Raw genomic sequence first — 24,771 nt, 5'->3', positions numbered from 1 at the left:
GTGTCTCAAAGGAGTTTTATGCAGCAGCTCTCACGACCGTATAGCGCTAAAACATAATGAGACAATCCTATCTTTACATTTTCATCAGTATAATTCTCTTAAGTCGATCCCAGGCATCATTTGTAGGAAATCCTGAATATGGTAATACCTGGCTTTCTACAATGCCTCCATAAAAGCGCTTAATCACCTAGAAAAACCCCGCAATAGGGAAAAAAACGAGTATTACATCAAGTTTAGGGTCTATCTCTAAATGTATTTAAGCATATTCGGATGAATTATGGTTAGCTAAGTGGGTTGCATGTTCAGCTTAACATTAGCCGAAATACTCCGTACTATGTGCAATAATGAGGTGATAATCGCTTGGTTGACGTTTCATTTTTAGTTTGAAGTGAAGTACGCAGAACATATCGATTATAGGATAAATTTATGTCAAGACATATGCGTCGTCAACCTGGAACACTCTCCTATGTGGACGTTTAACCATTCGTTGATCGATTTTCATTGTCCAATCTGACTTGATTGATTTCGTCCACTCCGTTCCACCCAAGCCATTCTCTTTATCGTACTGATGCACCGCCAGGAATGGGCCAGTGTACTCCAAATTGCTGCCCACGCAGCCAATTAATTTGTATCGGCCTCCTAGCCTGTACCCCGGGATCGCCATTAGCTTGTGGATATGCTCCTGTTCATACCAGTCATGGTAGTCTTGGATGACGGCGGGGTCATTCTCCGGAGTCAATGAGTTGGCAACGACGACAGTGTCCTTAGGTGGAAGTGCGACTATATTTTGATGGGAGGAAAAGTTGAGTCTTTCGTAGAGTAGTAGATCCATCGACGATACCATTGGCGCACTTGTTTTCTTCCATGCCGCGGCCAAATGTTGAAGGTTGACAGCGTCAACGTCACTGAGGTCATATGCATTTTCAGAGCGATAAGGTTTGCCTTCCTCAGGTGCATCGGTTGCAGTAAGAATCAGTTTTGAAGTGGCACCAGGGATATTCGCGAAAGCATCGACGCGCCATTTCTGAAAAGCCTCGATATCGGCACCCTCTCTCGCGTCCAGTTGAACCCTTAGATACCCTACTTTCCCCATGGTAACAAGTTTCCCGATTTATACTTGCCCTTTTTTGTACTTCCAAACTTCTAGATTCAGAACTGTGGTTATTAGCGTTCTAGCTTGCTTTAAACCTTGTAGTCTCCGGGGGGTTGGAGTTAGATTTCGGCGATCACTTCTCCGAATCGTCCGTCTTCTGTATGTCTAAATTACAGTACCACCGGAGCTAGAAAATCATTAGAAGTCAATGGCACGATATTGCTTTACTATTTTTGTTCTTATTTTTTATTTTTATATTGATTTTTATTTTGATTTTGATTTTGATTTTTGATTTTTTCAAAGACCACATACTTTTGTTTGTACAAACCACCTGTGAATATGAACATTCCAAAGCTACCTTCTTTTGATGAGTTACCTCTTCGTGAAGGAGATCCTCCATATTCTGCATGGGGCCTTTGGTCAAATTCACAACTTGGTTCCCTAAATTACCTAACGTCTGAAAGAACTCTAGATGCCGCCAAAAACGAAATTATGACTGGGGAAAGGATTGCATTGAAGTACGTGGCCCTCGCTCCTCCTGTTCTTCTTCTGGGTGACATGGGTTATGACTGGACTTTTGGTGCCTTTATTGATTTGGATGAACAAGTCTACCTCTTGATGTCATACAGCCCGGTTTATTAGGAAGACAGGCTTTCAAGCAGACGCTGGTGAATAAAGCTCCACGGGTGGTCAATGATGACATCGTATGTTTATTGGCGAATTAATCTATATACTGTTTTAATACTTACACTGCGCCCATTTCAGATCACTTTCAATAGCCAAGGTAGCTCCCAATGGGATAGTTTTCGACATTTCGCCTACCAGTCACATGGAAAATTCTATAACGGGTAGGAAATGTTCCCCCGGCTATGCGACATGAGTGCAGAAGTCTAAGACCCGCTTCCCATTATACAGTGTAACTCAAGAGGACATACATGGTGCATCAAAGTCCCCTGTCAACAGTATCAGTGCCTGGTCGAGCCAAGCTATAGCCGGCCGTGGAGTACTAGTGGACTTTTACGACTGGGTCCAAGAACGAGGCATCGAATTTGATCCACTTGTCGCCTCTAGCATCCCTTTGTCGACAATCAAAGAGATTATTTCAGAGAAAGGGATTGCACTGAAGACTGGAGATATATTGTTCCTTAGGACAGGTATACTTATCGCTCTCCATTTTTCTTTCAGCCAGGAGTGTTCTAATGTAGCCCTCCTTGTGAGGAACAACTCAGGCTACGTTTCTTCCTACCTTTCCCTAACGGCCTTGGAGCGCAAGAATGTCGCTGAGAGGTTTGCGTGGCCGGGCCTTGCTCAGTCCAAAGAGACCACTGAGTGGCTCTGGCAATCTCAATTCAGTGCCGTAGCTGCGGACTCTCCTGCTTTCGAATGTACCCGTATGTTCTTCAGCCTGTGATTTTCGCTTTTTCATTGCCACTAACAACTTTCCTCTTTTCACGTCAAATCAGCCCCCACTGACCCTTCATACCTTCTCCACGAGATCCTTCTTTCAGGATGGGGAACCCCAATCGGAGAACTCTTTGATCTTGAAGGTCTATCGGCCACCTGCAAGAGTTTAAATCGATGGACTTTCTTTTTGACTAGTGTGCCATTAAACTATTCAGGTGCTGTCGCGAGTCCACCAAATTCACTAGCAATTTTCTAGAAAGTGGCTAGAGAGGAGACCCTGGGATTTCAATATAATGCAAATTATCCACGGCCCTGCTCTGGAATACACCACACTTTTAGTACAAGTACAACCAGAAGCCTGTTGTTATTCACGTATAAGACGTAAATACGACATGGTCTCATAACAATATTTCTCTTTACATATGTAAGAAGAAACAAAGTACTGAGCCAAACATCTTCTACACTATCTATAAGACTTTCAATTTCCATTCTGGTTCAAGAGCCAAAGTAGACCGTTCTCCTCGCATCTATCCCATTTAGTATTCGATTTTAAACCATCAATCCTTCGGAAACCGTGAGGAAGGCCCGGAAACGTGTCGAGGGAGATAGCAATCCTATAGGACGGTGAGCCCTGGTACTTCAATAGAGCCTTGTAACGGGATATTGGTCTTACCCATTTTGATCTAACTTTTGCTTATACAGTAACGCGTGATCTCGTAACGGGTCATTGCCGCATACCATTAGGTGGCAGGGAGGAAGGCGTTTAGCAGTTGTTGTGTCAAGAAGAAGTGGGTTCATAACTGTATCGTCTTGTCCTTCGTCGTTGAATTTCAACAGATTTGCGAATTGAAGTACTAGCTGGAAGGGTAACAAATCCGCATCTTGGCATTGGATTGGAGATGCTTTGTTCAGGCTGGCGATTTCATGATAGGGAAAGCGATTTGGGAGGCATAGCCACGGACACCAGAGGGCGTGACCACGGATTTCGGGTTGACTGAGCTGAAAGTGAGATTGACAAATAAGTACATATGAACGTGCCTCCMCCCGCCTCTCGATGTAGATGCTTTGTCGAGTTTCGTACTTACCAATCTTTCCTTCGCTACCAAGCCTGCAGCAAGGCATGCACCGCTGCTTGTCCCGGCGACGTAAAGTTCCAATGCTGGAATTCCAAGGTCCATATGGTTCTCAAGAACCCAACATCTAGCATCCCAGGCGTCATTCAACTGTGTAGGGCTCGTCCAATCCGGAGTGTGGCGGTAGTTGACGTTCACTATTGTAAATCCAGATGCGCAGGCAAGCCGAATACAGGTCGCATCTTCAGACAGTAAGGTTCCGGAAAAGAAACCTCCGCCATGGAAGTAAAGGAGAACCGGAGTCTTCTCCGCATTGCCCTTCTTCTCTGTAATCCGTTTCGAAGCCATTGGTGGAGGGTAGTATATCCGGGCGTCAATTTCATGTAAATCAATAGTCGGGATTGCCACGGTCCTAATGTTGATGACACAATCTTTGATATTGTCTAATTCTTTCTGGCACGCTTTAAGTCTTTGTAAATTAATTTGCTCTTGCAGCTCTCTCGTCCGCGAATCGTCTTGAAGCACTTTTGGTGCTGGAGGTGGTGGACTACTTCGGATAAGATCAATCCATTCTTCACAAACAACGCCTAAGTGACTGAAATCCGCCATCTTTCGAGTGTTTAGAGTTTGGAAATATTTTAAACAAAAACATATCTATTATTAAGTTTCTCCGGCTTAGATACTATATCAGCGAGTCTCGTACATTTCGGAGATTGACAAAAGCGGGAATGGTGAAGTTCGCTGAAAGTAAAGTGTGGGCTTTTTCTAGCGTTCCCCGGACTCCCTTTTCCCCCAAATTGACGGAGATGGACCCCCGAATAAGGCTATCCAATATGTAATATAGTGCGGGGAGAATGCGGGGATCATACCAGAAGTAACCGCAAAGCCAACCTCTGATTTAGACGTAAAAGGCGGCGGTGATACCCCCATGTTCCTCATGTCTTGTCTTCCTACCTCTCTATAATCAATCTTTCTTGATACTGCTCCCCTTCACCCTATCAAAGCATTTGCTATCATTCTCCTCGTCACAATGGGGAACAAGGTGAAAAACTCGCCTAATATCAACTGGAAGAACTTCTTCATATGTTTTGCAATCTCCATCGGGAACATCTCCTTTGGCTATCCAGCAGGTAGGTCTTTAATGAGTACAGTATTCCAGAACAAGAAGTGCCACTGACTGTCACAGCAATTATCGGCACAACGCTGTCTCAGCCTGGTTTTCTGGTCTATATGGGGTTGGAAACTGCGTCGGGGAAGGCAAAGAATGCAGCTGCGTTGGAAGGAGCCATGAACGGTGTTTTCCAGGTTCTACCACTGACCCTTCTTTAAAGTACCTGGATTGACATCTCACAAAAGACGGGAGCTCTTTTTGGCATATTTTCATCCGAGTGGGTTATGGGGCGATACGGTCGCAAGTTGGGAGTTCTGTATGCTGCCGTGTTATCCATCATCGGTGGAGCTTTCGTGACAGCCAGTCAGAACGTTGCAATGTTCATAGCATTCCGATTCGTCGCTGGCGCTGGGTCTGGGTTACTTCAAGTCTGTATGTCGAGGTCGAATTATGCAAAAGAGTCAGAATGGACCGTGCCATGGACTAACCGTTAATAGGTCCAGTTTACTGCTCTGAACTTTCACCACCATTTCTACGTGGGTTCTTTGTAGGAGTAAATGGTATATTGATTGCATCTGGTTATGCACTGGCATCTTACATGGGGTTGGCCTTCAATTCTATAAAAGACAATCCTGAAGCCCAATGGAGAGGTCCTCTTGGGATGGCACTGGTATTTGCTGTCATAATGGTCGCAATCCTTCCCTTCATTCCCGAATCCCCAAGATGGCTTTTGATGAACGGTCGTGCGGAAGAGGCGTGGAAAATCATCAAAGACATTCATGACAACCCTGCCGACCCAGAACACGAGTTTGCTCGGCGTGAGTTCTATCAAATTCGGAAACAGATCGAATTGGACCGAACACTCGACTGTTCGTGGACTCAGATGTTTCGGAAACCTTCCTACCGCAAGCGTAGCCTTCTTGTCATTGCATATGCCTTCCTTGGCGAAAGCACTGCGATGTTGGTTATTGCGAACTACAGCTCCGTCCTTTACTCAAGATTCGGTTACAACTCACGTGAACAAATTGCTCTTCAGACTGGATACAATACTGTCCCTATCATTGGAAACATAATTGGTGCTTTGGTTATGGACAAAGTTGGCCGCCGACCACTTATGCTCGGTAGTATAGCTGGGTGCTTGGTCTTCGTCTCTGTAGAAACTGTCATGATGGCTTTGTACACAGGCACTAACCACAACTCTAACGGCACGTACATGGGCGTCGCAGCCCTGTATTGCTTCATATTCTTTTATGCCGTTGGTGCCGATGTTGCTGGCATTGTCTTTTACGGCGAAATATTTCCTAACCACATTCGCGCGAAGGGATTTTCTATGGCGGTCGGCACCAGAGCGTTGACCGAACTTGTCTACCTAGAAGCCGCATCCACTGCCTTCGCCAATATCGGATGGCGTTTCTTCCTGCTGTTCATCTCTATCATGACCATCGGCCTCGTCGTCATGTACTTCGTGCTTCCAGAAACGAAACGTGTACCACTGGAAGAGGTTGCCGCAATTTTTGGCGATAAAGATGAGGTTGTGTGTTATCTGGAGCAATTGAATATTGACCCTCAGACGCACAACTCTACAGGCAATGATGGGACAGTTAATGGAATTGTTACGGATAGAGAGGGCAAACCAGGGGTACAATTCATCGAGTCAATTAGACTCTAAACAGTGGTGAGTATTCCGGTGACTGTTATACAAGTCTGTCAATTGATACCGGGCTTATGGATGTTTTTGTGATCTATAATCATCTCAATGATCTAGCATGGAAGCTGTTTTTCTAAGGAATAATGAGGGAAGTCATTTGAAAAGGTGTTGGATATGAGAACGTTCATATGGAGCAGCGAGGGCAAAAAAGAAAAGCGAAATACGAGAGAAAGGCCTGAGTTGCCTTTTATTCTATGCGCATAGTGTTAACTCTCGCGTACATCTCTCATTGTGTATATACTTCGTTCAGGAAATATGCATGTTCTACCAGATAAACTTGCCCTTCAAGTCTACCGCGTACTTTACATTTGGACTGTAAGTAGTGGTACAAGTCGATGATTTCATAATATTGTAATATAGTCAGAGAATGGTTCAATTTTGACTGGAATGTTTTCTCGGAAACAATGCTGTTGGTTCGAGTGCACAAACCGAGCTCATAAGTGAGATTTACGACCTTGGAGCTCATGACACGGCAACTTCCCAACGGCACAATCATCTTAGTCTCCTACGCGTTTCATTGACAAATTACCCGAGCTTGGGATCCGTACAGTAGAATTCCGTGGTGTTCTCGCTCCTCTGTGGAGTTAGAGGCCTGTAAGAGTCCGAGGTTGTTACTCACGGAGAAGGATGTCCGCGATCACTGGCTGACCGCGGTGCGCATACAGTTGCGTCCATTTAGAGATACCACATATTCACCAATTCACCAACACGGTGCCAGATTTTGTTGCAGGTATGATGGACAAGCAGGTGCGGCAGCTGTCTCTCTCAAGACCAATTTCGCCTCATTGAAAGAAAAATTCACACAGAAACTCTATCCCGTTCTTTGGAAGTATGGTCTTCCTAACAATGCTCTTCCCCGATTGGTTCGCGTAGTCAACCAAGTGGAAACTAACGATACCTACAAGCAGGCTAAAAGCGAGATTATCAAGAAGACATGGTCTCCGTCCAGCTAGCAAGCTGGAGATCGACTGTATTGGCTGGACGGGACAAATTATAGGCTACTTGGGCCGCAAGATTGGAGACGCATCGAAGAAGCAACTGCACATCTCTAGATATCAAATGCAATTTTTGTAGCCATAAATAGAAATTAATATAATAAACAGAGGAAGCTGATATGAAATAATGATTTATACAAAGCTTTCAAGAGAAGACCCCTTAAGCAGGGCGTGTCCATTTGCCATACTTGTAGATTCGAAGTGTAGCTTTACTCGAACATGCCGTAGAGAATCTCTGGAGCCTCCATATTTGCTGGGTATTGAAACAAACCGGGGTCGTCATTCCATATTTCAGGAAATATGTCCTGAGCAGCAAGATCATCAAAAACGCGAGAAATATCACTCTGGGGGAATGGTGCTGCAAATTCCTCTGGAGAAGTGATAACCCTATCCTGCCGGGGTATTTGAATGAGATATTGTTGGACATGCTGTTCTTTATAGGCTGCAGTTATCATGGAGTTTGCATTGACACCTGCTCGTTCCATCAGATCGCGAATGATAAGCAAAGGCTTCCTAAGCCCAAGGTTGGTACCGCGCTGCAACATCACCAGGGCTCTGCAGAAGAACCTGATGACTTCCATTTGGTCCTCTTGCGGGGGAATAACTGTAGCAGCAGAAAAAAGGGAGTATGAAAAAAGGTAAGGGGCGTGTTTGAATGTGAAGGTCTCTTCGTATGCACGCGCGATTTTATAGATCTGCAGAGCCGATGAGGTACAGATATCGCGAAATGGGAAGCCTTCAACCTGCAATTGGATCAAGTGTCCTTTAGGCAAAAAGGGTCTATGCAAGAGGATTTGGAGAGTGTGAAACGTCGTATGGAGTGTCAATTGATGAGGTGGCAGGGGGTAGTCTTTGTCCGGGTCGTACTGTATGTTTGGAGGAACACCAGCCAGCCATAAATCGAGTTGTTTTCTGAGATCATTCAAGGATATTTTCGCCTGAGTAGGGCTGATTTTTGAACAAAGAGGAAGGTAGAATATGCGGATAATGTCGTATGAGATCTCTGCTAGCTGAACCAATGCCCGAAATGTGGCGATAGGGTACGCAGGCTTTGCTCTATAGAAATTGGTAGGTAAAGAAGAATCCAGTGGGTCTATATATGGTACCCAGAGTTCCAGCTCCTCATACGTATCTGAGAATGCCTGTGAAGGTTCGGCTCCAATGGCTGTAAGACCAGCTGGTCGACCGAAGTACAAGGACTGGAACTTATCGACAGCGTAAGCAGTCCAGTATAAACGCCGGCGCATTTCAAGTTCTTGTTGGGTGAACATCATCTGTGCACATGAGTCTAGTGGCCGAGACAGCTGTGTCTCTTGTGAGTCCAGATGAATCCCTAGATCGATAATCATGCGGTATGCCAGACCGCAATAGAGCCATCCGGAAGTATGCTTTCCGCTTGTGACGAGACTAGAACCCATCAAGAGCAAAGCAGCGACTGTTGCTGCTGATGACTTGTCAAGGTAGTCAGTTAGCAGATCATTGAAACGCCGGTAAAATCGATCTTTAAGGCTTTCTCCATCGGATTCAAGTGTAGCTTTCTGTATCCGGTCACTCTGAAGCGATGAACTATAGAAGATTGCGTTCCACAGCAATTTATTTGCGTATTGGCCATCTTCAAGAAGGTCCTTCATCACCAACGGTCGATAGGTAAGAGGAATCATGCAGTGATGTCTGTTCCAGTGGATATCAAGAAGATGACGAGCCAAGTCAAGATCCAATCCGTCAAAGTCGCATTGTTCATGCAACAACCTGACATCTTCATCTTGCCTTGAAATGGCGGCATTGGCAACCAGATGCATCCGTATCTGTTCTGTGACCTCTGACTCGGCCTCAGATTGGGAGCTCTTGGGCCCAAGGAGCAATTTATGTGAATTGCTTGCAGGGCTAGCCGCAGTTGATGGACTGCTATGGAAATGAAACGCTGATGAAGGTCCATACGCGGACATGGACCCTCTATCTTCAACCATATAAACAACACCGAGGGGTTTTGGAGATATAATGTGTGATGGTAACGCTCCTCCACGATCGACGACGGTGACATCCCCATGGGGCACATCATTTTCGATATCACGCTCCCTTGCGATCTGAATGTCTCGGTTCTCACGGATACGATGCGGCTCAGTCAGTGTACCTGACATGAGACATTCCAGCTGCGACTCCGCCCTTGATGCATCTGACTTGTCGGCGGCCCAGGAGCGCGGTTCCGACAGGTCTCTAGAATCCAATTTATCACTCAAGCTTACCAGCGATTTCTCAACAGTAGCAAGCCTTTCGCTAATAGGATCGATATTGAATTTCTTTAGTCGAGAGGCTTGTCGTTGATCCTCGCCATAAACGCACTGTTCGTCATGTGATTCACACGTGCTGCAAGAAGGCTGCTTGCCATCGCATTTGATCTTTGTCGCACAGGTAAGCCTAAAAGGTTCCCCGCGGCAGCGGTGGAATCATATACATACCTTCCTTGATCGACATCGGACGCAGGCTTTGCATTTTGCGACCATTCCTGACGTCCTCGTTCGAGACTGTTTGTTCACTCGGTGAGTCATGTTTAGGCGTTACTAACGCCCCAACGCGCTGCGCAGTGCTGGGCTCTCCCAGTGGCTGAGACATCAAACAACCTGGTAGGAAGTCTTTTTTTTCGTCTATGCGGAATTCATGAACAGATACGCGCATCAACAGCTAGATATACAGCAATGATACGCCTCGTATTAGTGAATACTGTGTGGTTTCAGTCTTCGCTGTTATTTGGATCCTCCGCCGTAAAAGAATCCGGGGAGATCTCGGGTTTCCCGCTGCGGTAGCCCTACCGCCACATACACGGACCCACCTCATACTCGAATTTGACGAGATACTATACAAGCAATTTTAAAACTTTACAACACCAGATAATAAGCAAGTATAATAAATTCTTAATGTAGCACTAAATAAGATATAAGGAATCTAATAAGCGTAAAAATTGATTGCGAAAACGTGCAGGAGGCCGTATCGCGCGGCCCCTATGGTTTGTAGTAATAACCACCTCAGCATCCTCCAAGTAAGCCTTAAGTTTCGCTATTAGCCTTATTTACTTAGAAATTTGCTGTATAGATCTTTTTAAAGTCTTAGGAGTTACTACAACATCATTTTAAAGCTATAAATCAGCTAGCTTTACTAGTTCTTGCTCGTCCTTAAGACATTACTTTTCCGCAGCCTCTTGCTCGCACTATATATGTTTTCCTTACTAGAGTTAAGTAGTTGCAGCTTTTTTAGCCTCTTTAGCTTGCTTTTTAAGTTGTTATTGAAGCTTTTTTCTATCTTTATGAGCCTTATCTTACGCTGCTTGCTCTTCCTTTTGAGATATAATATCTCGCGCTTGCTGAACCTTAGATGGGCTCATAAAAAGTACTCCGCCATCGTTTTCCGAAGGTAAACCTAGTAATAAAGGTTTCTTCTTATTTGAGCACTTCATCGCATTAAGGAGAGCTCTTTCAAGGCGAGCAATCTTATCTTTTAGTAAGATATTCTCTGTAGTAAGATGAGACACTGATTTCTGAAGCTGTAAAGCAGCTCTTACAAGCTTGTCAAACCGTTTCCAATCATCGCCTGGGATAATTGAAGCGCCGGATTCACTTGAGGATGGCCGAGAGCTGATTTTCTTTGTAAATTTTTGTATAACAAGTTCCAGATTAAAAGAATATAAGCCAGTATTTTCAAGCGCTGAATAGATATTTTTATTTGTTAAAGTCATATCCTAACTAGCCTAGAAAAGCCGAAAAGAGTCACGTTTAGCAAGCCGGATGAAGCCATAAAAATCTTTTATAACATCATCCAATTGCTTCGTATAATTCGTAGAAAGAGGCGAAAAAATAGCAACATCTGAAGACTGCAAATTATGCGTTGAATAAGCTAGAAAGATTGCAAATAGAATTCGATTCCTATAGAATTGACTGCTTCAAAAAATGTAAACATAGAAGCCAAACCGGGTCTAATTTCAGGTGGCATATAGCAGATTGAGACATGTTGAATGCTTTGCAATCCGATGTGGATAAGTAGACGCACAAATGTAATGTAACCAAGAATACCATTCCTATTATCGACGCCATCCATTGGTTCAGTATCAAGGATGGTCATTGCACTCGCTAAATGAGTGAAAGAATCTTCAGTCACCTCTTGCTCGGCATCAATTTGGCGGAGTGTGCTCACTAATGGACTCAACACTCCAAAATCCATCATCCAAGAGTTTGGTACGGTTGATTGTTGTATGCTCGGCATATGGCTCCACAGCCATGAGTTCTTCCGTCAAGGTCTCATTGAAAAATATTTGACCAGTGTTTACGATCTTTCCTGTCTTGACGGTACCATTGCTTCGAACAACCCAATCTGTATAGACTTGGATATGGATGTGGTTGGCACGATCAATCTACAATTGAGATATGATTAGCAAGGAACATCATAAGGAACATGGCAGAGGACCCACGTAGAAGCCTGGGACGATCGATGCTCTACGATATCTTGTCTAAGCACCTGGCTTTCCGGATACAAATAAGGCCCATCGCTAGCTTCCGGATTAAGAATACCGGTATTATCCTTGAGGAAATCATTAGTGGAAGCTACGCCACGAACCACGTAGGTTGTATTTTTGGCATTCCCATCTTCACTGGTACGCTTTGCTTTGCGGGTCTCATGCCGCTTTGTTTTCATATCAATGACAACTCCGGGGCATCGTTTAGAAACTTCATCTCGGCGACGAAGAACGGCAGCATCAGGGGCAGCGGGTTGATGTCCTTTAGACTTGTTAGAGCGTGTAGCTTCTTCAAGAATGTGGTGATACCTGAGACAGAAGTGATAAGAACAAGAAGTTTCGCTAGAACACATGAGAGTATAAGGAACCTCATGATTACGCTTCAGAGCAGATTTGATGATGGAAATGAATTTATTGGAAAAGCTAGAGAGTCTCCTGAGCATACTTCCATGTTCTTATAGCCGACGACGCTGCAATATCGCTTACGCATTCTTATGGCTCAGCAAATTTCTGACTGAGACAAAGGACGTGGATGGTCAAAAAAAAAGGGGCTTGGCAGGCTCCATAAATTGGATTGCGTTTCCCAAAATATCTCGAGATAAGCTAGATATCACCAATCGGTAGCGGGTTGATCGTCGCGAGAGTCCACGGCATCCCGAGCCGAAAGAGATTCGTCAAACTTTCAATTAGCATATCGGCATATACGCACGACAGATTCCGTCAGGTTCCTGGATTGTCATCCTAATTTCGATGCTAGGGGGTTTCTGTTACGAAGTCATACACAAGACGGTACAGAGAGATATCGAGATCTGCACATACGTAGCAGTACCAAACAGCGATGTATATTTCTCGTAAGTACAAGACTCCGATGACCATATTTAGGTAAGATGAAAGGGATAGAATTTACTAGGCCCGGAATCCAGTCTCAACTCTCAGGTACCAGGAGACAATCTAAAGAATTCGAGCTCAATGGCAATTGAACTCCAGATAGCGTAACGCGCAATGCGGTCATTATGCTTACTTCAACATGATGTTTGTCAGCTCTTGCAGATTATAATTTGGGACTATACCGTGTTCAAATTGATGAAATCATCAATCAATGCCAACGTGGTGTATCATAGTTTGAGTGCAACATTTCAACAACTGCAGTTTATGGGGGATGGGTATAAGATATTTCACCCATCCGTATTTTAGCATCGGCCTTGCTACTAGACACAATAGTCACTTTGGGCGATAATACAAGTAGCCATTGAATGTGTCTAGGAGTGCTGTATCTGAAATCTGCGACAATAGTAGGCGGTAGATATGTTTCTAACAGGCCATGTTTGATCGGGGGAATGACGAGTGCATATGATGTTGACCGGGCAGAACTTGGATGTTGGAGGTTAAGAAATACTAATTCGCATTTGGGATACAGTTTTACGTAGTAGATCATATCAAGCAAGCACTCTGGAGCACATCTGGGACTGATAGGAGGGCTTCGGGTATAGACCGGGTATAGACCGGGAAGTCAATATATGCGCCGGTCTCCAATAAACATACTACATAGTAATCCGGCATTTATTTTATAAAAAAGAGGTTTAGGGCCGTTAGGAATAGCTCGTTATACGACCTCAGAAAAGCGGCGGCAGCAGCAAAAATACAGAAAAAAAGGAAAGCTCCACCTGGCAGAAAAAATCAAGTTTGTATGTACATACATTTGTTCTCTTATTGAAATTGGATAAACCTCCTACTATTTCTGTTTTAAGACTGGGCTATTTGAACAGTCTGAAATACAAATAGAAATTACTTGACTAGAAGTGATAAGTGATGAATTTGTGGCTAGCTGAACACGATGACTGGCGACACCCTTCCGGGGTTACAGAGTCAATGACTGAGTAACTAAACTTGGCTATGTATCGAAAAGCTAGTTCAGAACATAGAGCCTTGTTTTTGTGCGTACCAACAGTTCGTCTGGGTCTTTGAGCTCATGTTCTTGGTAGTTCTGTAAGAGTTTCTCAACCCTGGGAGACGTCTCGTTGTTGATGCAACCTGCAACTGGGCGGAGAAAGCCATCCTCAACATACTCCAAGGCAACCTTGTAATCTCCCCATGGTACATCTTTTAGGATCTCTTGGTGAAAGATTATCGCTGGTCCCGCATCTTCGATAACGTCGGCGATAGCCTGTAGAAAAGCACAGGACGTTTCGAAAGCGAAAATGATCGTTCCCGCATCGATTTTCAGAAATCCCTCAGGATCTTCTAGTCGTTTGATTTGGAAAGGCTTCAAGACTATCTCTTCATCTTGCAGGGTGTATCCAGGATCTTGCGCATATGTTGGAACCGGATGACCGCATTTCCTCTGGGCAAATGCCTGAATCTCATTGATCGCGACATGCTGCGCCGTCCGGCGCAAGAGATTGCCACGGTCTGTACCGGCAACTTTGAGTTTCCTGAATCCCTGCCACAATGAGCCATTTCCAAATGCAATTATTTGGGTGACTTTGGTGAGCTTCTCAACACTAATATTGTCAAGTGCAGCCATGACTGAGGCTCGTGTACCACTATTTTTCCATTTTTGAGAGCATTCGTCCCTTATTTTTTCAAGATCTCTAAGATCTGCAGGTGTAGAATCTCCCATCCCGCATTTTTCAAATTCGTCTCCTTTGTAGATTCTAATTGGTTGCACGTGCTCATCTTCTGGATACATCTGCCGATAGTAGTATGGTTGCATGAGGAACTGAATTGGGATGTATTGTAGTCTCTTGAGTCTAAAACCAAGATGGTTAATTTGATGGCTGCCATGTCATCTAATCATATTTGGTCAGTCAACTTACTCGTCTCCATGATACCCAACATCTAGGGTGAGCGTATATGTACGATTACCATCCTCAGCGTAGTCCGGAATCTCCAAAGTAGGGGGATCTTTGTTCTCGTATTTTCCCGCTTTGTAATCATTCACTACCTCCAGGATCTTTTTTAGAGTTTCGCGGGAGTAAAGTTTCTTTCCCACTGTGCGATACTGATGTTCGATTTTTGGAACACGGCGCTTGTCCTCCTCTGTATGAGGTGAATCGACCTTTCGCCATCCCTGTGGTGTCGACATCCCAACTTCTTTCAAGATAGATAAGCAATAGCTGCTATAGAACAAAAGTCAGGGAGCAAGGATCTTATGTAGTAGATGACAAAGTATTGATGTGATGTTGATGAGAAATTAGAAAAGCAAGAATAGGGAAGGGGGCTCTTTACAATTTATGCTCTTTGGCTCGCCTTTCATGAAATGATTTCTCGAATAGGGTCATAGCTTCATCTCTTGATCATGAAGTCTTCTCAATTAGTACTGCTTTTGATGACAGAGAAGCTGCGTATGACTCATATTCATCTGAACTATGTCTTACATTATTCCATCAGCCTCTAATGGACCATGCTTGTTTGTGTCCAAAGAAGCTTTTTAGACGCGCGACTGCTACGACCTAAAGATACTGGAATTTTGATACTTATGAGGAACACTTTTGCGAATATACTAAATACTAAATCTCATTTTCAGTGATTGTTTCGGCTACTCGACAGGCCGCGAAGACCACTCACCCCCTACTCCCAAGCTCTTAAATAAATTAATGCATTGATCTCAACTTCTGCATCTCGACTTGATGATTCAACAAATAAAATACTCCTCAAGACTTCTATTCTATTGAGTCATATAGGGATAAGATGGTGGCCATGAAAATAGTTTGCCCTGGAGATGTTCGTTGCAAGACATGTCCACAAATAACATAATGAGTCACTGTCATCTTCTATCCATTGGATCAAAATTTTACATAGCGCATCGAAAGATATTTGCGTATAGGAGGTAAACTCAGTATTCCTGTAAACATCGCCTTGATGAGGCTTGGCCTTGGGACGCGGCCCAACTCGGAAATTCCTTAAGGCAACAGACTGAGTACATGCACATCAATCACGATTGAAGAAGTTGGGCCTAAAATTTCAAGGCTCTTGTTGTCATATCGCCCTAGTTGGTAGTTTAGATAAACCAATATCACCCTTGATAATGTAGCGGTACCACTTGCCAAAGAGGGTAATATTGAGACGACCTTCGAACCAAATTTAAGGATGTGACTTAAGTCCGAATGTGTCATAGAAGGACACCACTCATACTGAACAGATTGAGGAAAAAGTATCTTCACGGAAGGGAAAATTTTTTCGAGAGAGTTGTTGGATTCGAGCTATCATTCATGTAATATGTATTGCACTGAGCTCTGGGGTAACAACATGTCTATAGAAGATAAGATTCTCGAATTCATAGCTATATGCCTATGAATAAGGGCTGAATAGACATCAAGTACTTTGAAAACGAACAAAGTGAAAACTTATAGATTTCGGCATCGCAGTAGGTCAAGAAATATTGCCTTTAATGGCAAAAAAGATCACGCATATTCAGTTGTTCCTTCATGTGATGTAAATGTGTACCTCAACTAGGGTTAGGGCCAGGGCTATCCATCAGCTGACGGTGTTGCGGTCAGCGGCATTATAACAAATATGATATATGTTGGAAGTCTCAGGTAACACAAAAAGGATATTGTGAACATAAGGCTAGTCTGTAATTTCCAAGTACTCTTCCCCTTTTTTTCTACGATTGATTAACATCGTTGAGAGCAATCCAGGTAACGCGTTTCTAATGTTGTTTGATCTTGCATCCAAAAAACCGAGGTAGATACGGATGTATAAATTTCTACTCATCGTACCTTCTCAATCCGAGCTTCTTTTCACAGGCTAATGAATAATCAAATCGATTTTTTGTGTCATTGATGACTCAATCAATTGTGAAATAACCCGCTTTGCCCCGGCAAAGCCCAACGTATCGTTGTTTACATTTTTGGGTCAGATTAGGTACCACCGATTCTTGTTGAAGTTAAATATACCTCACGTAAAAAGCCGACAATGCTGGGGAAGTCAAATGATATGGGAGCATATGATTGGCAATTTAGTACATCTAGGACAACCCCATTCATGCGCTGTTCCTTTGGCTTGCTGAAATCTATCTAATTATTAGTATTTTCCCCTGGAGGCCGGTAGATTTAGGTTACCAGACCATTGGATCTAGAATTAGCGGTGAGCGCCAGACAGATCAGCTCTGATTTGTATGTCTCTGTGCCTTGGCGCCCGCCGACTGAATCAGAGCTGGAGGAAAGAGACACCGCAAGAACGAAAACGCCAGGAGCTGGGGCCAACCGGTTCGTTTCTTTTTTCTTTCTTTCTGTCGATTTAAAGAGAGGAGTCTCCCTTATCTTCTGTTCTCGTTGTAAGTGTTTTGTATATGCAAGCGACTTACAGAATGAAAGGAGTTAACGAGCGCGAACGAGGCAACGCTTTGTACAAGAGAGGTCACCTGACTGAAGGTTAGTCTAGGCTGGAAGAAGCTAGCTCCACTGATTGGGTGGGCCCCTTCCTTTCCTTTCTTCTCAGCTTCTCAACCGCCTCCTGAATACTTCGCTATCTTTTTAATTTTTTAATTTTTACTTTTCGATTGACTCGATGTTGAATGATAGCTAATTGACTGCAGCTATCAAAGCTTACCAAGAAGCCGCCCGTCGTGCCGAACCTGACGACTATCTACCATGGTCCAATCTCTCGGCAGCTTACTATGAGGTTGGGAGCTTCCACGAGTCTATCCAATGTGCACAGCGAGCATTGGCCATTTGTCAGCACCACGGCCATGAAAATGGCATCTCCAGTACAACCATAGAGCTGAAAATCCTTCCTCGAATATTTCGAGGCTATCTTCATACTCACCAATACGATGCTGCAAGGCAATGGCTACATCGACTAGCAGACATACAAAGCCCATCCTCGGTTGACGATCTTCGTCAGTATGAGGCAGCTTTGGACCATGCGGAGTCAGTATGGCAAGCTTTCCCGGACGAAGAGGCGTATGGTCTGCGACTGTTAGCCGAGTTGCCACGCTCTCAACCAGCCTTGCTACAAACAAACGGCAGACCGGAATCGAGCAAGAATGTCAATCTTGATCATGTCACTGCCTTGGTCGACTTTACAGTTCATTTCAACGTCGACAGAGATTTCTCGGTGTTTCTCGGAGGCATCGGAGATGCCCGTCACTTCTATGCTCAGCTCGCCATTCTCGGCGTCACAGAACGGATGGTTATGCATTCTACATCGCCCCTGAAAAGAAAATACCGATTCACTCTGAATGATCGCAATAGTGTGGCCATTGCACGAAACCTCGTTCTTCTTGTTCTATTGGACGAGTTGGCATGTCTGACTGAAATTTCACAAGCCGAAAGGACTGAAATCTATACGACAATCTATTTTATATTCGCCGGTGTGATCATGCCGCGCTATGCCTCGGACCGATTTATTAACACCGTCGATTCCATCGTTGGTCGATTGAGAAACAATGAGCCGATACTCCCATGGTTGCAGATCCATGATTCGGATAATTTGCGACTGATTGGTGCTCTGGAGTCGTGGCTGGATATCGAACCGAATAATCGACTTTCTACGAGCAATGTCTTAGACGGAACGGTGCAGAGTCTACATGATACCAGGATGTCAAACAAAAGTGGATGTGACTTCGATAGCATTCCAAAAGCGCCACCAGGTTGTCAAAAAGAGTTTGAGACATACTTTAACCTCCCACTGTTGCAAGCTCCACGAAGTGTCATGAGGGAGCACGAGCCTGAGCTTCTTCAACTCATAGAAATGAATGCCCCACTCGAAAATATACGAACTTACGTGGCCGGCAATTGGTGTGTCAACCCGACTCCAGTTGTGACTGGACAGACGAATGGGTCTAATCCATTCGACGTCTGTCGAGCGCTCTACAACATAGTCTCTATGCAGGAAAGAGGAGGTCCTAAGAAGACCAAATTGTTTGATTATGCTTCGTCTTTCTTTCAGATGGTGGTAGTCGCTCTTCGAAAGATTCGTGGCCGGCTGAGCGCTGAGTATGTCCTCAATGATGCTTTAGTGGCCATTGATGGTATACGGTGTAATCTGGAACAAGACCGAAATAGTGCAATACCGGCTGGTTATGATCTGATTCATTTGTTCGGTTCTTGCGATGTTCCGACGGTCATCAGTGCAAGTAAGATTCTTAACGAATCTCAAGCCGCAAGACTTATGATCAGTGCACGAAATTCCGACTTTGACCTTGGGGAACGTGACTCTTTTGCTACGAATGACTCGGTAACACTTCATAAAGTCACTCAGATGCAAATGATTCCAAAGAAGAGTCAATATGGTTCTTCCCACCCACTATCAAACGAGTATTTACTAGAGATGAGACGCGAAAGGCTGGCGCCGTTTCCATACGAACACTTGCTTTCGCGTGCAGAGCTCTCTCGCTTCTTGTTCTCTGAATTCTACAGTCTGGCTTGGCCATTCAGAGGCAATTCAACATCCGCTTCTGCTGGCCTAACCTATTTCTTCGATTTGCTGATTCATTTGCACTCAATCGGCTACCCAGCCCATTGGATAGCAGATGCACTCGCAAAGATACTAGGAGACGGAATCAATGCTTCCCCGTCACCACCCAGGACGCCAGACGAGGCCACCCCACGGAACCACCTGTGCACCAGCGCGGCAATAAGAGGTGCGCACGGTAGTATAGCACCGTTTCTTGCCGAAACTTCGACACTGGCCAGCATGTTTCAGCGTCTCTTACCTTTCAATCCGATCGTTACTCTCCCTCCGCTCAATACGATTTACCAGTACGGTATAGGTTTCAAGCCCGACAATGCCTATCTGCCTCAAAAACCAATGGCATTGATGATCTACAACCCGGACGCCTACATACCCATGACAAGTCTCTCCTTTCCCGAAGAAGGCTGTATCATTATATCAATATTCACATATACATACAGTGGGAATGGCTATGCCCGCATCGACTTTTGGATGAGAGAAGACATAATGACTCAGCTCCAATCCTCATCAAATGAGACATGGCACTGCGATATTTTTCGTGCAACAGATCCTTCTCACCACAACAGCGACGACGAAGTATGGAAACCATACATCGAACAATCTGTGTCAATCGACAGTATCGTTAAAGGCGAACAATGGATATCAGCCCCGTCATTTTTTACACATGACGGCGGTGTTGATGCTGATGAAGCCATGGCGTTAGATGCTTAGCCTGAAAATCTTTCTAGCGGGCGTTTTTTTAAGGAATGTATGGGAGGTTTATCGAAAAGATTGCTGAAAGCGTTAAAGTTAAATAGAAGGGTCGACGCGAGTCGTGTATCTTTTGTTTTCATATCTTGTCAAATTGGAGCTTGAGATTGGAGTTTCGGTGTTTATGTATTTCAGATTGATTGGTTGTGATCGGGAAATGATGAGAAATAATATCCATAGATATATTTACGCATCTATAGATCATTATGCTTGAAGGCGTCGTAAGCCGAACGAAGACCAATCACTGTCAATAAGACATAGTTTATCGTTAGATTTCTATAAATAGAAATCAACCAGGTCCTTATACGTATATAAATGTACAAAAAGGCTCTACGTGCTGTCAGACGTGCTTCACTTCTCTTCTTCCCGTTTGCTTAATATTCTCACTACAGGTTACCATTAGCTAGACTTCGGAGTTAACAACGTCACAATGGTCAAATACTTCTTGATGGATTTCAAGATAAATAGCTCGCTAGGTATAGATTTATATGCAATCCGAAAATTTGCAATATCTCAGTGATACCACGGACAATAGAATTGTAAAACATCCATGGATGCTTCCGAAGATCGCCAGCAACAATCAAAGTAATAAAACAATTGATAATTTCTACAACTCAGCAGAAATATAGTGAGTATACTCACTGAGACACACCCTCAATTTTTGAGGTCCTGGATAGAAGTTGTATGGATCTGTTGAGAAATCCTATCGTCCTCCTCGTTCTGCTCGTCGAGGCCTCGTCGATGGTGTGATTCTCTGTCAGCACACCATTTTATGACGAAAATCATAGCTATCTGTAGGAAACTAAATCCGCACATGATACTGTACCCCATCGTAAACTTGGGAGCATACTTTGAAGTATTAAGTATGAGAACTGTCTTTGTGTCAGCTGTTTAAGAAACCTGGCTTAAGGACAATCCATACGTACTTGGAACCCACGCGATAAAAGCCTGCCCAAAAGTCTGCGCAACACCAATGACAATGGCTCTCTCTTCGGGGTCGGAAGCGCAGATTTCGTTTGCCCATGCCTTTTGCAGTCAGTAAATACAATAACAGCTCTGTGCAAATTAGATATGCGCGGTACTTACATATAGAACGGGCCAAAACCCCCAGCTCGCTCCGTTGAGCAGATACCCGAAAAGCGTTGCACCAAATCCGGGCCCAATGGCCACAATGATCATGCCTACCAGATTGACTAGCCCAGGAATGAGAAGGACTTCCCATCTCTTCCCACCTAGCCCATCAGATAGCCAACTGTATGCCAGGGTGGTGACTAGCCCTACAGCCTGCGCGCCCGTGGGTATCAAATTGATTTGATATACTGAGAATTTATCCAGCGCCTTGAGCCAGACAGCAAAGTAATTGAGCGGTTGAGTAACGATACACTGAAATATAAGTGTTGCAGTAAAAGCGTAGATGGGCCAGTGGGTCAGAATCTTTTTAGCCTTTGCCCACGAGAGCTTGACGGGAGCACGTCTATCGAAGGCCTCCATCCGCGTGCGGGCATGCTCACGTTGTTCCTCCTTCAACCACCGTGCTTTGCTCGTGTACGGATTATCTGGAATTGCGAAATATCCGTAGATGCTGAAAGGCAGGGATATGACGCCACAGAAGATGAACAGCCATCGCCATCCTGCAAGCCCAAGGTGACCGTCCATACCCTTATATATGCCAGCTTGGAGATAGCCACTAAACATGCTAGCAGCGTATGAAGCGGAGTAGAATATAGCGATTCGTTTGGAAAGCTCTATGTGTCGATCATATTAGCTTTGTCATCTCCATAAGCCTGCGTGGTGTACAGATTTCACAAACTCACCTCGAGGCGTATACCAACTTCCCATAATTGTTAAGACGCCAACAGCAAATGGACTTTCCAAAAATCCTAGTACAACTCGAAGAGCGAGCACATCTCTCACGTTTTGTACAGCAGCAAAACAGAAAGTCGTAATTGTCCATAGAAGCTCACATGTGGGTAGCCAGTAGGAAGGGCGGACTGGTTGTAGGCAATATTAATCAAACATATCAAACAGGACACTTGCCTTGGTAGAGAATTATCCACATACCTCTTGTAAGAATAAGCTGAGAGGGTATTTGGCCGAGACAGTATCCAATAATAAAGAAACTCGAAAGATAGTTGTACTCCGCGCCCTCAAAGTTCAGGTCTTCCTTCATGCCGGACACGTACGCATTTGCTATATAATAACTCAGCCATGTTCTGCAGGCCAAAGCATCGGATTTAAAAAGTAAAAAGAATGCTTACTAACGTTTGCCCAATCTAACAAGCGAACGAAATAGCCGACAGTCGCCCAGCTCCTTTTTCCTAATATATTAACATTTCATCAGACCACGCATCAAACGCTCAAGGTAACGAACATAATAAAAATATCGAGTCTGCGAACAAGGCGCCTTTCCTCCTCACTCCGCTCACCACCATCCCAAATGATGTTTTCAATCTTCTGCCATCGTGTGAGTGCCTGATCAGATGGATGTTTGGAGATTTCAGGTTCACTGGATGAATGATACTCGTCGGGCCCAGCGGTGGAAGGCATATTGAGCTAAACACAGTAGTTGCAGTATTGTTACAGGTTAAGCATGTTGCTACGCACGTAGAATATTAAGAATTTGGTATGGGATACGACGAGCTCTATATGAACCAGATGTTATCTTTTCGGGCTTCTTTCCGTCAATCACTCTCAGCCGTTTTTATAGAATAACTAGACGGAAAAAGGGAACGTGGGAACTTTAATATCCTACTGATGAGGCGTCCTGTAGCAGTCGATATTGGGCATTAGGTTTTAATTCAAGATTGCCGTACATCTTTGTCGTGTACTATTATATATCGCAATAGCTCGTGGAAATCACTTGATCGGTCGTCATGTAAAAATTTCCTATTTAGGAAATTTTTTGGCGAGGCTACGAAACGAGCTAAACTGGACGGCAAACCTTTGATTGCGAATATAGAACTCCAAATAACACAATAGATCGAGACCCAGTAATGGAATCTCTTGTCTCCTAGCCACTCACTCCGAACTTATAGCCACTCGCAACATGGTCGGATCGCACATGCGACTGGCCCAGATAACGCTCTCTCATCGTGCCACTTTCACCGACTGGCGCATATATGCCCCTTCTCCTCAACTCTGGCACAAGAAGATCTACAACGTCCTCGAACGTTCCTGGGGTTGTCACATACCCAACATTAAATCCGTCCAGATCTGCCACTGCCATCCAGTCTTCCATAAAATCTGCAACCGTTGCCGGTGAGCCTACAGGCACCGGTCCATTCCCACCGATAGCGATGATTTTGCCAATATTCCTTGGGGTCCATTTCGGCAGTTCAGCGCCGTGATACTCTAGATTGCTGACGAAAGAATGTACTCGAGAGTCTAGCTGGACATCGGAGGTGGAAATTTCAACGTCTGGGTCGAACTGACTCAGATCTATGCCCAAATTTGCAGAAGCAAATGTAAGTCCACCCTCAGAACTAGCGTATTGAAGTGCTTTCTCGTATTTTGCTTGGGCTTCGTCGTCTGTTGCGCCTACAATTGGGGTGATCACGGCAAAGATCTTGATTGACTGAGGATCGCGCCCTTGCGCAGCTGCCTTGTCGCGTAGGGATTTGATGCGTGGAGCTAGAATATGTGGTGATAATCCTGACACCAAAATACCTTCCGCATGCGTTGCAGCAAATGAGGTACCAGCCGCGGATGTCCCCGCCTGGAACAAGAACGGTGTCCTTTGCGGTGACGGGTCGACGACGTGAGGTGCTTCGACAGAGAACGTGGAGCTGTGGTAGTTGACTGTCTTGATCCGATTGATATCGACGTAGATTTCGTCTTCTTTATTCTCTTGCAGTGCGTCATCGGCCCAGCTCCCTTCCCATAGCCTTCACCATGAATTAATCTTAACCTGCGGACATGAATATGAACAGTTCGTGACTCACTGATATAGTATTCGCAGGTATTCATCAGCAATCAAGTAGCGTTTATCGTGCTCTACCAACGACAATCCAACCTGCAGAATTTTAGTGTTTGTAACAGGACAGACAGACCTAACAGAACATAGACACTCACAGCCTTTGCTGCCGACGCCTTCCAAGACGTAACAATATTCCATCCAAATCTACCGCCTGTCAAATGATCAACCGTAGAGAACCTTCGGGCTACTAGGTAGGGAGCTTCATAAGATGTCGATCCAGTTATGACGAAGCCCAAATTCTTTGTTGCACTAGCCATTGCCGAGATAGGCTATTATCATTACTTAGCAACGCACATGTGCCTGGTTAGTGCTATAGGATTATCGACACTAACAATTATCGGATCCGCCATTGGAAATTGCGCACCAGTGCGAAAGCACGGTTCTGCACTGCCCTTGTATGTATCATAATGCCCCAGAGTATCGGCAATGAACAGACTGTTGAAGTCCCCTCGTTCCAATACTTTGGCAAGGTTCACCCAGTACGAGAGATCACGCCTTTTGGTGGCAGACCTATCGTCGTCGCGTCGCCACTGGCCGAAAGACAAATGTCCAACAGTGAACATGTCAAAGGCATTGAGAATAATCCGCTTTCGGGGAGCGGCTTCAGTATTGGAAGCGCTGGATGCCATATTTTCAAGGAGTTCGAATGTTTCTGCTGTTCTCAATCAGTTACTTGCTGACTTCCTGAAGAACACCTTTTCATCATTAACAATTACTGTATATATCTGGACTTTAAATTGC

General features: G+C 44.5%; 6 protein-coding genes across 6 annotated transcripts; 2 read left to right on the top strand and 4 right to left on the bottom strand.

The window, feature by feature from the left end:
- Positions 1-424: 424 nt before the first annotated feature.
- Positions 425-1,093, bottom strand: BHQ10_005346 (uncharacterized protein; the record flags this gene model as incomplete). The annotated part of the gene is made up of 1 exon (XM_040877812.1): positions 425-1,093. The coding sequence occupies one exon, from the start codon at positions 1,091-1,093 to the stop codon at positions 425-427; it is 669 nt and encodes a 222-aa protein (XP_040733850.1).
- Positions 1,094-3,405: 2,312 nt separating this feature from the next.
- On the bottom strand, positions 3,406-4,179 carry BHQ10_005345 (uncharacterized protein; the record flags this gene model as incomplete). The annotated part of the gene is made up of 1 exon (XM_040877811.1): positions 3,406-4,179. The coding sequence occupies one exon, from the start codon at positions 4,177-4,179 to the stop codon at positions 3,406-3,408; it is 774 nt and encodes a 257-aa protein (XP_040733849.1).
- A 421-nt stretch (positions 4,180-4,600) lies between these two features.
- BHQ10_005344 (uncharacterized protein) lies at positions 4,601-6,350 on the top strand (the record flags this gene model as incomplete). Its single annotated transcript, XM_040877810.1, has 4 exons — positions 4,601-4,700; positions 4,757-4,875; positions 4,927-5,113; positions 5,179-6,350. 4 exons carry the CDS (start codon positions 4,601-4,603, stop codon positions 6,348-6,350), a joined length of 1,578 nt encoding a protein of 525 aa, XP_040733848.1.
- A 1,243-nt stretch (positions 6,351-7,593) lies between these two features.
- Positions 7,594-14,970, bottom strand: BHQ10_005343 (uncharacterized protein; the record flags this gene model as incomplete). Its single annotated transcript, XM_040877809.1, has 3 exons — positions 7,594-9,723; positions 13,828-14,635; positions 14,702-14,970. 3 exons carry the CDS (start codon positions 14,968-14,970, stop codon positions 7,594-7,596), a joined length of 3,207 nt encoding a protein of 1,068 aa, XP_040733847.1.
- A 2,208-nt stretch (positions 14,971-17,178) lies between these two features.
- On the top strand, positions 17,179-20,015 carry BHQ10_005342 (uncharacterized protein; the record flags this gene model as incomplete). The annotated part of the gene is made up of 2 exons (XM_040877808.1): positions 17,179-17,260; positions 17,425-20,015. 2 exons carry the CDS (start codon positions 17,179-17,181, stop codon positions 20,013-20,015), a joined length of 2,673 nt encoding a protein of 890 aa, XP_040733846.1.
- A 693-nt stretch (positions 20,016-20,708) lies between these two features.
- Positions 20,709-24,659, bottom strand: BHQ10_005341 (uncharacterized protein; the record flags this gene model as incomplete). The annotated part of the gene is made up of 11 exons (XM_040877807.1): positions 20,709-20,926; positions 20,981-21,080; positions 21,141-21,799; positions 21,869-22,045; positions 22,116-22,244; positions 22,317-22,372; positions 22,426-22,607; positions 23,077-23,938; positions 23,996-24,066; positions 24,126-24,299; positions 24,363-24,659. 11 exons carry the CDS (start codon positions 24,657-24,659, stop codon positions 20,709-20,711), a joined length of 2,925 nt encoding a protein of 974 aa, XP_040733845.1.
- Between the last annotated feature and the right edge of the window lie 112 nt (positions 24,660-24,771).

Source organism: Talaromyces amestolkiae (genome assembly GCF_001896365.1).
Source record: "Talaromyces amestolkiae strain CIB chromosome Unknown scaffold9.1, whole genome shotgun sequence".
Classification (NCBI taxonomy): Eukaryota; Fungi; Ascomycota; class Eurotiomycetes; order Eurotiales; family Trichocomaceae; genus Talaromyces; species Talaromyces amestolkiae.
This window is presented reverse-complemented; position numbering and strand designations above follow the sequence as displayed.